This window comes from Lepisosteus platostomus, chromosome 11 (assembly GCF_059453375.1).
Source record: "Lepisosteus platostomus isolate fLepPlt1 chromosome 11, fLepPlt1.hap1, whole genome shotgun sequence".
NCBI lineage: Eukaryota > Metazoa > Chordata > Actinopteri > Semionotiformes > Lepisosteidae > Lepisosteus > Lepisosteus platostomus.
Window position 1 is genome coordinate 9,735,456 of NC_142621.1, and position 12,678 is coordinate 9,748,133.

Below are 12,678 nucleotides of genomic sequence, written 5' to 3' on the forward strand. Positions count from 1 at the left end.
TCTCTTGTATACTTGCTTTCTAATGGCTAATTGTAAGTGATAATTGGTTATGTGGATCATCTGCTGATATGGGTGACCCATCTCAGAATTAACATTACTGTTAATGCTATCAGTTGTTCTTTGTAAAAGCCTCATTATTAAATGAATTGTCTTTCTTGTGTAAAATGAACTGCTTAAAATGTAAAATGAATTTAGCTAATCTACACACCATGTAACATTTTTAATAATCTAAAGATTTTCTGGTATCCTGACGAAATGCAGTGAATGTGTGGAGGCCAGACTGTGCGCTGGATCATATGGAGAAATTATAACTTTTTGTCAGCTCCAACATCTGCATTTAGTAAAATGTATTAGTCATGTACTAGTAATGAGAATATGCTATTAAGAACAAGTGGAAAACAACACCTAAACATACAGCAGATGAAAACAGGATTTGGCCATTTTTTACACTAGATTAAGTTTTATTGAAGCTTTTTAATTGTCTACATTTTGACTTATGACAACTATCACTTCTCTTGTTCATCAACCTTAATCGAAGGGGGCTAAACTGTGCTTAATCCTTTATGTAAGATGTTTAAAGAAACCAAATATGGTGAATATCATAAGAATTCAAAAAGGTTTTCAACTTTCTTTTCATAATTATTTCACCCTAGCATTGAATTATGTTGTGTCCCTCAACACAAATGGCATAATGCAAGATTTCATATAATCAGACTACGTTTGTTAATCCAAAACGAATCTCTGCCAAGCACAAGCCTGCTTACATTTCTTTGAGCTGGAAGTCTAAATAGGTTTGGGTTTTAGAAATTTCACAGTGAATTTGTTCCATATGAAGGTACTGAAAGTGACAGCCTTGAGTTCTGCTCGTTACATTTGTATTATGCACGCCAAGATAAGGCAATAAAAAATAAAAGAGTTTTACCATTTTACAAAATCACACATCATATGGATGTGGACAAAATTAAAAAACTTCACCGTTGCATAGTTTGAGTTTTGAATTTAAAAAAATAATATTGAGGAGGTATTCCTTTCAAATCTGATTACATTAGGATTGAGTAAAGCGATCATTGGAACTGTGGTTAATACTCCCAGCCCACTGAAGCAGAAGTGAAGGGGGACAGTGGAGGGAAGGTTCAGTCTTTTGTCTTCGTCACAAGGTGATCTCCTGTCCAGGATTAATGAGTGTGTGAAGCAGACAAACAGCATGAGGAGGAGAAAACTGGCAGGGAAGCTATGCACGGAATGTTCCTGCCTGGTTTATGAGTACAGCCTCCAGAAAAGGAAGGTTCAGGATTTTAAAAGGTTTTCTCACAGGCGGGATATTATAATCCCAATAAAATAGACACTTAAGGCTCAATTTTAGAAGCTCACCAAATTTACAGCTCATTCTAACAGAAAAATGTTTGTAGAAATGATGAAATATTCAAAAATAAGAATGACTGTCACATGTGTACTGTATGCGGTTTACTGTATGGTTGTATGAATAGATCTTTCAGCCTTTTGAAACTGTTTTTATTACAATATACGTAATGCAGAAACTGTAGCACAGAGGAAAACGTTCTGTATTTCTCCAAGAACCTAATCAGTAAGATATTTGTAGTGTAATGGAAAAGTTTGTTAAATAAAACACAGTATCATTTTAGTGGATACACTTATACATCATTTAAGTGGGGATGGATGTTTTTCAAATACAGACAAATTTCTTCTCAGCAAGATTTTTTTTTTACAAAAACTTCATTATTCATTGAGCTGTGCTTTTCTTTGTTTTAGAGCCACTTACTTTCTATTGACTAATACATGTAACATTTATTTAATTTCAGTTCTGTTTGACTGGATTAAAACTCCATAAAAAACTTGAAAGGCAAGATAGGCAACCACAGTGATGAATTTATATGCAGTGTTCACATTCTGTTCTTTCCAATTTGCACTGTCTTGTTGTTAGATAATGACAGGTTTTAACATTTTGTATAGTGCTGCTGAGAAATGTTATAGCTCAGCTTTCAAACTTCACAGCTTGGAGACAAAATCTAATATAGTGATGAGTAATTGAAAAAAAAGGGAGCTCAGCTGTTTGTTTAGAATGATATATTGACCACAGTGAACCTTTACAGATGAGTGTGAAATAGTTTATGAGTGATGCCCAGCTCCTGTTCCTCTGGTATAATATTTTTGTTCAGCCTGTGCAACTAGCCAGTCTCTAATGGTGACGTAGGTCATACCTCATAGGAACAATATTTACCAAACAATTATGCTTGTGTTAGAAACACTGGAGTGGGTGGGTAAACTCTGTTTCTTGAAGTTCCTGGTTTAAAACCAGTGCCGTGATTTACTGTACAACTAACTACTGGTGTACTAAGTAGTTGTGAGGATACTAAGCTTGTTAGGATATTTTATTAGTGTGACGCTAAGGATCACTCTTGAAAAACAAGAGCTCAGACTCTTTCCAGATTAGGCTTTACCAGAAAGATTTCTGTGTTATGTGATACCGAATACATTTGCATGGACATAATTCTGTTGCTACTAGATGAGATTTACAGGGAAAGGAAAAGCACATATTTGATTACAGTGGTTGAACTCCACTGTCTATGGTCTAAGGTTTGTTATTAATGAAACAATGAATTTACTGAGCAGCTTCCTGTGTTAGAAATAATGTGTTCTTAATAGTGTTTTGTTTTTATTACTTAACTAAAGTAATAATACTTTAGTTTTTTTTATTTTAATATCAAAAGCATTAAATATTTATCTAAATTTTGCATTTCACTTCAATGTATTGGTTCAAATATGTTCCTTTCAATTCACTTGTCTTGAACAAGATCTTTTATTTCAAGGAAACAAAAAGATTAAATGAATGGGCATTGTTGTTTTGCAAAAGGTTGTATTTTGCAAAAGGTGTTGATCAATAACAAACTGTTATTTTGTTACTAAAGTAGTTTTTCATTGCCATCTACCATCTAGATAGTTTTTCATGAGCTAAACAGTACAGTATGATGTATTTCAGCTAAAACACAATCTGTAAATGAAAGTATGTAATTCGGATGGCAGATCTTTATGGTTAATACAGTGTATTTCTGTTACAGGTAACCTGTCTGAAGATGAAAAGCCAGACAAAGAGCTGTTAACTCAGTTAAAACAGTTTTGTTATTGCTTATTGGATCTTTGCTTAGTGGTGTTCTATAATATGATTAGCTCAAATGGAAGGAGGATTTTGATTACTGACAGGGAATTTCTAAATACGAGCTAAAGTATCAGGCAAATAAAGCAAACAATGAAAGACCAAAAAGTACTTTACTCTTGGATGAAACCAAGATTTTATTTCCCAACACAGTTTGAGTTTATTTCATGGCATGAATTTTTTTCATGGCAGGGAAAAATTTAATGAATATATAAGATGTGTAAAAACAGAAGTGCAGTTTGTACCCTGAGAGAATGAGCAGATTACTTTTTTTAAATCAATGTACAACAAAGATTCTTCTGAATTTTTTGTTCCTGCATGTGTTTAGGAAAGAATGTATGAGCCATTTGTTGTCTGAAAGCTTCTTCATTTCTGAGATGCAGTCAGTAAGTTTCAGGTTTCTCTGAAAGGTAGACACGACACGATGTTCCATTTGTGTTTCAATGGACAAGTTCTCTGAAATCTTTCCACCAACTTTCCCCAGAGGCCACCAATAAATGCTTACTTTTAAAAAATGTCCCGTCGTGACTTTTTTCCTAAAACAGGTTTTTCATGCCAAAATAAATTTTAGAAATTTAGATATTAATCTTTGGTAGTACATAAATGTAGAGCAACTTTAAAAGTGAAGAAATCTGATGCATTCAGAGTTGAAATGGTAAAAACAAATTTGCTTTTTCCTGTTCTTAAATATAATGTAATAGAGGTTCCGTTCTTTTCAAGAGCTTTCTGAAATTCTTTTAAAAGTGGCACATTTTTACAAAATAACTTTTCAGTAGTGTGGCATTTTGTAATGTATAGCAAGTAGACTGGATAGTCTTACAGTTTGATGTACTTCTCATTTCTCACTGAAACGTTGCCTTTACACGTGGTGCAGTGATTAATAGAACAGACATTCTGGACCATTGCCATGGTCTGCCTGTTTTCCTGTGTATTATGGCTAAGTCAACCTGAACACTATATGACGTGCTTCTATTTGAGATCTGATACAGAAAAAAAAAACAGCTGTAGCAAATTCTGTTCACCTTTATTTTAGATTTTATTGTTATTAGTATGTAAAAGGTTGATTACCTTGGCAATTTTCACAGACATTTAAAGGTTTAATTCAGAAAATGAAACAGCACTTTAGACAACTTTATGTAGAATGTCTGATTAGTCTTGTTGAAAGATTCTATTTTCTGCTTTTTTTCTAGTCTTCTTCAAAGATACAAAGATATTTAATAAGTCACAAGTCCAACGTAAGAAATAGGAAGAAATTAGTACCTCACCCAACTCTAGTTCATCACTTGCTGTCCCAAAATGTTTACTATATTTGTGGAATTTTTGTTTTTTAAAAAAATATACATTATTATTATTGTATTTTAATGGAAGCTCCCAAAACCCATTCTTTGGTTTATCCATCTTTTTTTCCTCAGAGATACTTCTCAAATAACACAGAGTTGGTACAGGTGTTCTGTGTTCTGCCTGCGAGTGTTACTGGGAAGGGATTAAGTATCTTTTAAGTCACATCCTTAGATCAGAAAGATATAGGTGTGTGTCTCTTTATTGGCAGTTTCACATGACTGTACTGATTTTGTGTTTTATTTCAGGTGTTGTGCAATGGACCAGGAACATGTGTCCCACTTTGTCTGTCAGCCCTCCTTCTAGGAGTCTTGGGAGTGAAGAAAGTGCTTATTGTCTATGTGGAGAGCATCTGTCGGGTGGAAACACTGTCGCTCTCTGGGAAGATATTATATCATTTGTCAGACTACTTTCTTGTTCAGTGGTTGTCACTGCAAGAAAAATATCCTAAGTCTGTTTATATTGGCAGAACTGTTTAAAGAACATAAAAATCTTTAAAAAGACAAACAAGTGCAGCTGGTACTGATAACAGACATGATCTGGGTTCATAATGCTATTCATGTACTCATTTTGGCTGAAGAATATCTGTGTTTTTCCCAGGAATTTCTGCATATTAAAACCAGTTCATGCGATAGTTTAATGTATGTGAACACTATGTTAGACATTTTTTATACAGTATTCTGTATTTTGGAGGGTTAATGACTATAAAAAGTTATTTCATTGTTATCAGGATATAGTTTTTTTTAATCTCAAAAGTATTCTAATGGGTCTCATGTCAAGGAAAGACCAGTGCTAACCATAAGTGCTAACGATTGTACGAAAGAAGGCGAAAAAAGGCTTCCAGATTGAAAAACCATGGGTTCAAATCCTGAGCTGGAAGCTCAGGTACATGAAGAGTTTGCTTTACTCAAATTGCTGTATAAAAGAGTGTTCAGATCATCACTGTTTATAATAATTTGCTCTCAATTGTCTTACCTGGTAGCATGAATAAAATACTTTAATGATAATTTTTGCTCAAAGACATCTTGGTCTTCAGCAGCTTTGTAGGATGAAAGGGATGACTTTCCATTCAGTTCAAATGTTTTCTCACTATAGTATCAGCTGTTTTGTGGAACATATAATAAACAAATGGTAACAGAAAAGCATAAATCTGAGAGGTATGGGTCAAATTTTGAACGGCACACAATTTGAGTACATTTTGAGTACACAGTCAGGTAGGTTAGGATTGTGTACTGTGTTTTATGTGTGACGTGCAAAGTCAGGATTCAAGTAGACTGACTTACAGCTATCTTTTCACAACAGTCATGGACTTTGATTTGTTTATAATTTGTTCAGGATGTACATTTAACTTGTGATGCATTTCCATCATTGATATGTTTCCTGTCCCTGAACCGCCAAGTCCCTTATTATAACTGCTTAGTGAAGGGGAAACACATGAAATGAGCAGGACTGTTTTGATAAATAGAGCTTTCAATAAAACACAATAAACTGGAATGGGGGGTTATTTTTAGTGCTTTCCTTTCAGTTCCAGTATGAACACATTATTTCTGCACTGGTTTAATATTATGTAACCTGAGAGAGGTCCTGAATGACCCATATCTTCTGCACTGTATTTGTTGTGTTTTTTATATGAACTGAATAGAAACCCATCAGTGATGCATTTTAAAAAGTCTTATGTTTCCATTATAACATCTTACTGGTTTTCTGTGTAGCATGCATAAATAGTATGACTCAAAAAAAGGTTTGACTCGGTAATCTTAAATTAATGCAGTATTTGTACTATATTGCCATTTGTTCTGTGATGTCCATAAATGGTATTTTATAGTGATTTAAACAATATAGTTATAAATCAGTAAACGGTGATATGTTTATTTCCTTCTTCAGCTCTTAAGACATTTTCTACTTTTTATCATTTAAGAGTTTACAAAATCAAGCATGCCTCAGTTAAAAACTCTGAGACGTCTAAATTAAATAGTCCCAACAGAGAATTAAGCAGAAATTCTGGTGTTATAGGAGTAAAGGAAACATTGATTATTCGGTACAGAACGTTCAGAAAAGAAAGGAGGTTAGAAGAAGAGATTATGGGGTAGCAGTTTATACAAATGTCATAGAAGCTAAACAGACCGCTTGAGTGCTTCTGAGACCTTATGGATCGAAATAAAAAATATAAGTGTGGGAGGAAGTCTGCTTTTCCTGTTATGCTGTGTCCTACTGCTTGGCAGAGCTGTGAAATAACACTGGCCATTCTAATAAAAGCACAAGTTCTTTTTCTGACCCTGACCTTATACAATCACTTCAAAGTGCTTCAATATTTGTGAAGTCCATTAAGCATTTTGTAGTTTATATAATCGAAATATTATACCACATTAACAGCATACACATCATGACTAGATTAAAAAGGGCGTAACCAAGTATTCAAAATCCTCAGGAGTATTGATAAAGTCAACCTATTGGATTTAGTATGAATGTTCCGGACAAGATGTTATTAGGAGAGAACCACAGGGATCTGTTTTAGGAAACCTGCCTGTCCTAATTAATGATTTCTTTGGTATGGTTAGTAAAGTGGTGAAATTTGGAGATAAAGTCGAAGGATAAGCAAAACCTGTGGGAGATACAAAAGAAACTTCAAAGGGTGTAGACAGAGTTCAACGTGATACAAACACATATTGTAGCTGATGACATTTAATATAGACAAGATGAAAGTGTTGCAGGCAGATGGGAAAAACAAATTATGATTATAGTTTTAAGAACCTACTGAGAAAGACTTGGGTGTTTATCTGGACACATCAATTTCATTTTGAAAAGGATATATAGTTAAAAGTGTAGAATTTATCAAGGATCCACAGCCTCTGAGTAATGTACTGTATGAGTGTTAGTGTTGGCAGCTTGTTGAAGTCAATAAGTCAACTTGAGTGGAATGCCAAGTTGCAAAGTTGCAGACTTCAGTGTGGCAATATTCCAAGGCGAAGGTAAAGTAATATTGTTGGGGCTTTTGTCATATTTATGGTATGCATGATTCTGAATATCCAATTAAAAGTTTCAGGTGTGCCAATCTTCAAATTCCAATTTGGGACCATTTTTTTCACAGTACGTTACAAAAAAATGATCGACAATGATGGGCAATCTTTTAAAGATTTACAGATTTATCAGATGCCCACCGATCCTTCTTGCAGCTGTGACTACACAAAAAACTGAGTTCATCAAATATGAGACAAATTAACAAATCTGAGACCAGGATTGTAAGAGTAATGGGAAAGAGTGGAACAGAATGATATAGCAAAAACTAGAAAATTCTTCACAATCAGGGTAACATTCTAACAGCTTCCCAAGAAAATAGCAACAGCTATAACTTGAAGATTTCCATGCTCAAGAAACTGCTGGCATTAATCTGCCTTGAGAGGGCATCACACTTTTTCATTCTAAATGTGTACATTTTTTTTGCATGGGTGAAGAACTGCAAGTTTTTTTTTTTTAAATCTGTCCTTTATTGAATTTCTCATTTGTTCTTTCATGGGAGACTGTAATTTTCCACACACAGTCTGGGAAGAACTGCATGGGACGTTAACAACTGAAACAGAAATGGTAGACTTGACTAAGAGCTGCTTTCTTACTCACATTGTCAGGGAACGCCTGCATAGCCTTTTCAAACAATCAAAAAAGAACATGACAAGCAGATACAGATAATCCTAGCAATAAATGAATGTCCTATTCTGACAGCAAAACACAATTAAATCATTTCACATGTTTACTAGAAATCAAACAGATCAGATGGGCCAATTGACCTCCTGTTGATGATATTTTCTTATATTTGTATTACTATATAAGTGGACCATCTTCAAGTATTCAAAATCCTCAAAGGCATTGACAAAGTCAACCATTTGGACCCAAGGGGACAGGGGAAGTCTTGTAAAACTCGACAAGAAAGTGATTTCATGAGGGATTTGTGTGAGTTTGTAACCAGCTGCCTTGTCGTGTGCTTAAAGCTGATACCCTAGTTTTCCTCAAGAAACAACTGCATGAAATCCTTGGATCTTTAAGGCAATAGAAAGTTGCCTGGAATCATAGTAATGAGATGGGCTGCAAGACCCCCTCTTGTTTGTAATCTTGCTTATATTGCCAATTGCCAATTTTTAATGGATGCAGCTAATTTATCTTATCTTCTATAAATGTGAGCATTCAATTTACTTAACATCATTCTATAGAGGCTAGAAAAGAGTTAATCAGATTTATAAACCTAGGAGCCCAATTTCACTTTAAATCTGGTTTAAAAGAAGGGTATTAAATGATAACTTACAGTACATAAATAGTTGCTATATTCCATTTAATTTATTTCAGATAATTTTTGGAGTATTCTCAAAAAAAGAAAAATGCAGAAATTATATTTACAAGAACTGAGAAAAATGACATTTGATGTAGAGCCTTAGCGTTTTTTATACTCATGGTTTAACCTAATGAACACCTGGTTTAATGAAATAAATGCATCTGATAATGTGTTGTAGAATAATGTTTTTAATACTATCATTGTAGATTTGTTTGAAGTTGGATTTTCCATATACATTAGATGTAAAAATCCCTATCTTTTAAAATCAGAATGTGTTTAAAAACACGAAGCAAAATATACATAAATGGAATGCAAATGGTAGTACTGTGCTTATACTAACATTTACTACTAATACACCTGAGAGGGCAGTCCTGGTCCTGGAATGATACAGTTGATACAGCCTTCATGTACATTCCAAAATCTCCAACTGCTTAAAAAATGAAAATGATTTGAAAAAAGTAATTGAGGGATTTGATTAGCTCAGTAATGGAAATTAACACAGAATGCAATTCTGTATGACTAGAGATGTATCAGAAATGTCTTTTTAATTTGTATAATTCAATCCATTTGCTTTTAGCAGCTTGTGACTTGTTTCGTTCTACATTTGCATTCAGATATAACTAATGTTGTATTTGTAGAACTGCCTTCAAGGGGAGGATTCCAAGGCATGCATTTTCATTTTTGTTTAAAAGCTTTTGAACTCACGTGCCGTACCCACTTAGTAGACTGGTTTTTACATTGTCTCTTTGTTCTTCAGCAGACCTGTCCTCATTTGTGAGTCACTGGAATGCCTGATGGTAAGATTTCCTCATGGTCTGTGAATCATACTGTTGAGTAAATATATTTCCTTCTATACAGGTGTGCACTTTAAGAAAACACTTTTTTTTTCCAGTAGAAAAAAATAGAAAGCTTGATCATTGGTGGTGGTGGTGGAGGGGAGACCCCATTACCTGTAAAGCGCTTTGAGTGGAGTGTCCAGAAAAGCGCTATATAAGTGTAAGCAATTATTATTATTATTATTATTATCATATCTTAGTTCCATTAAGTATTTATTTTTAATATATTGGGTTTTTTCGGAACAAAATTTCTAACAATTACTCAAACTATTTAGGAACAACACTTACAGAAAGACTGAACTAAAAGTTAATTTCCCAAAGGAAAAACAGGTGTACATTAAAATGTATGATACTGTCACGCATACAGCCGACATTACAGGTTGTTCGAGCTGGCTTGCCAGCGCGGTGATGTCATCGCCTTTCCCTGTGAATAGCAGGGACCTCAGTCGCCAGGCTGATGAGAGATCTCCCTTTAGCTCAGCTGACTGAGTGCCTGTTAAGTGACGGCCGAGGCCTGGGTTTGAGTCCCCAGCGGTTGGGGGGCTGATCTGAGGTGGCAGTGGTGAGGGCGCATACCCACGTGAACCTGTGAGCGCTACAATACATAGCATAACTGTAATCAGTAATTTCATATAAACTGTATTATTCATAACCATAATTCATAATTCCATAGATTTAAAATTCTTATGGAAATAAGCCCCTAAAGTGTTTTTCAGTAATCTGGTAGGTTTACAAAGTCCCGTGAAATTAAATATTTCAATTACAATTACAAATTGTCACAAACCACACGCAGGCACGCAGACACTGTCACATTCCCATGAGCACCCACTAATTTACTTCACGCACTTTGTCCATATAGACTTCCACTCTGCAACTTGTCCTCGCTCACTATTGAGGTTTCCTCAGCATGAGCCGCACATCTAGTTAGTGGTTTTCTCTGACTTATCGTTGTTCTTGTGACCCCCTGGATTTCTGACCTACAGTACTGCTTCTGATCTCTGACCTCACTCTAGCCTCACGACTTGGACAACGTTTGAATTCAGTTTTCTCTCTCACTCTCCGCACAGGGTCTTTTCCTACCTTTTCCCTCAGAGTACGTAACAATAATCACACAATCAACTGGGTTGGTTAGCACTGCTGCCATGTAGCTCCGGGGCCCTGGGATCAATTCTGGATTTGCATGAGTTTGTATGTTCTCCCCATGTTTGTGTGGGTTTCCTCCTGATGCTCTGGTTTCTTCCCACAGCCCAAAGACATACTGGTAGGTTAATTGGCTCCAGGGAAAATTGTCCCTGGTGTGAGTGTGTGCGTGTCTGTGTTCGAGTCTGTGTGTCCTATCTGGAGTAAGCAATACCAAGTAATGGGCGCAAGATAGGGATAACTACCTTATGCCTGTTGCTTGCTGGAGTAGGCTCTGGTTCCCCTGTGACCCTGAACTGGAAGAAAGGTTTAGAAAATGGATGGATGGATGAGCCACTGGGCTACAGAGGAGGCAATGTAAAAGCAAAATATGAAGCACCATGTTATCATGTGGAAAGCAAGGGAACTGGCTCAAGATCTTACAAGAACGCTTATTGACCTCTACAGCTCCAGTGGGGGCCACGGAAATACATATGACATCATATACTTGACTGGTCCATCATCAGAAAAAGAAGACATCACAAGGAAACAATGTCAACAAGATTAGCATTCAGGGTTAAATTCAGCAGTACTGCAGAGTTCTAAAACAAAAAAAAAACTTGCTAGATGGCAACTGATTGATTTCCAAATCAATACCTAATGTGTTTGGATGAAACTTAAATTGTTCTTTTTTTTTTGACAGTGTCACCTAGAGTATGATTGGCACAGAAAGGAGAAGCTCGTGTTGAAAAATGGATTTGATTTGAATTCCTCTGGTCCTGGTTTCTTGGAACATCTGAATTCTGAAGTTTACCTCAACAAATACGTGTGACTTCTGCATAAAGCTCAAGCTTGTTTGCAAATGGACTTAACTGTAGCATAAAAATGCAAAGCATGCATCAAACACAGTGACCAAAAGGGTAAAAAAGCCTAAAAATCTATGTTTTTCATGGACTATCACAGTCTCTAGTGGAACATTAATGGCACAAGCTGTGGAAAACAGATCACAAGAGCAGGTTGTGCAACCTGAGATGGAGAGATACTGCTTGGAGGAGTGGCCAAATAACCCTAACAGGTAGTTCAATGCCTCCTCAAGGTTGTCAGAGCAAAAGGATTCACAAACGTCACTCTGCTGGCATATGAATAGAATTTATCTTGCATTTAGAAATATATATGTGAATGTTTTTTTTACATATTTTCATTTTGTACATACTAATGAAAGCCGTATACTGTATGTCTTTAATTTTGAATATGTTTCTATCAAATATATTAAATATACATCTGGATTTTCATACTAAAGCATACTAAAACGTGTTTTAGTTACGATTCAGAGACCGGTTTATATTTTGGGAAACAACGAACATTACAACTTTTACAACTTTTTATTTCACAGAAGTTGTATCTGTTGTAAAACAAAACCATGACAGAATGAAACACACAACACATATTCAGTGTATCTTATAATAATAATAATTGCTTACACTTATATAGCGCTTTTCTGTACACTCCACTCAAAGCGCTTTACAGGTAATGGGGACTCCCCTCCACCACCACCAATGTGCAGCATCCACCTGGATGATTATGCTCTATCGGTCCCTCTGTTAGTCCAGTGATATACACAATGTTGCAATCTTCATTGCAACATTGTATATAATGACAGATAACTGACCGAAACCGATAGATTAAAAAAAGAAATATGAAAGCTATAATAAATGTCATATCTGTTTTTTTTTTCAAAGCCTTCAAACCAGATTTGAAGCGAAGCTGAGTTTCGATATCAGCTGACGTCAGCTTCAATTAGCAGCCTCTTGTTTCAACAAAAGGGAGAGTAGATACAAAATCAGCGTCTCTGATTGGTCAACTTGTGGCCGTCAATCGTCTTGCGACAGTTT

At 35.4% G+C, this 12,678-nt stretch overlaps 1 protein-coding gene across 2 annotated transcripts in view; it reads left to right on the top strand.

Moving 5' to 3' along the window:
• The window catches only part of alg14 (ALG14 UDP-N-acetylglucosaminyltransferase subunit), a 20,379-nt gene extending 13,599 nt beyond the window's left edge, over positions 1-6,780 (top strand). For both annotated transcript variants that reach the window (XM_088598339.1, XM_088598338.1), the window contains one exon: positions 4,759-6,780. In XM_088598339.1, coding sequence (XP_088454465.1) covers positions 4,759-4,989 — 231 coding nt within the window. In that variant the 3' untranslated portion in view covers positions 4,990-6,780. The remainder of the gene's footprint in view (positions 1-4,758) is intronic.
• The last annotated feature ends 5,898 nt before the right edge of the window (positions 6,781-12,678 follow it).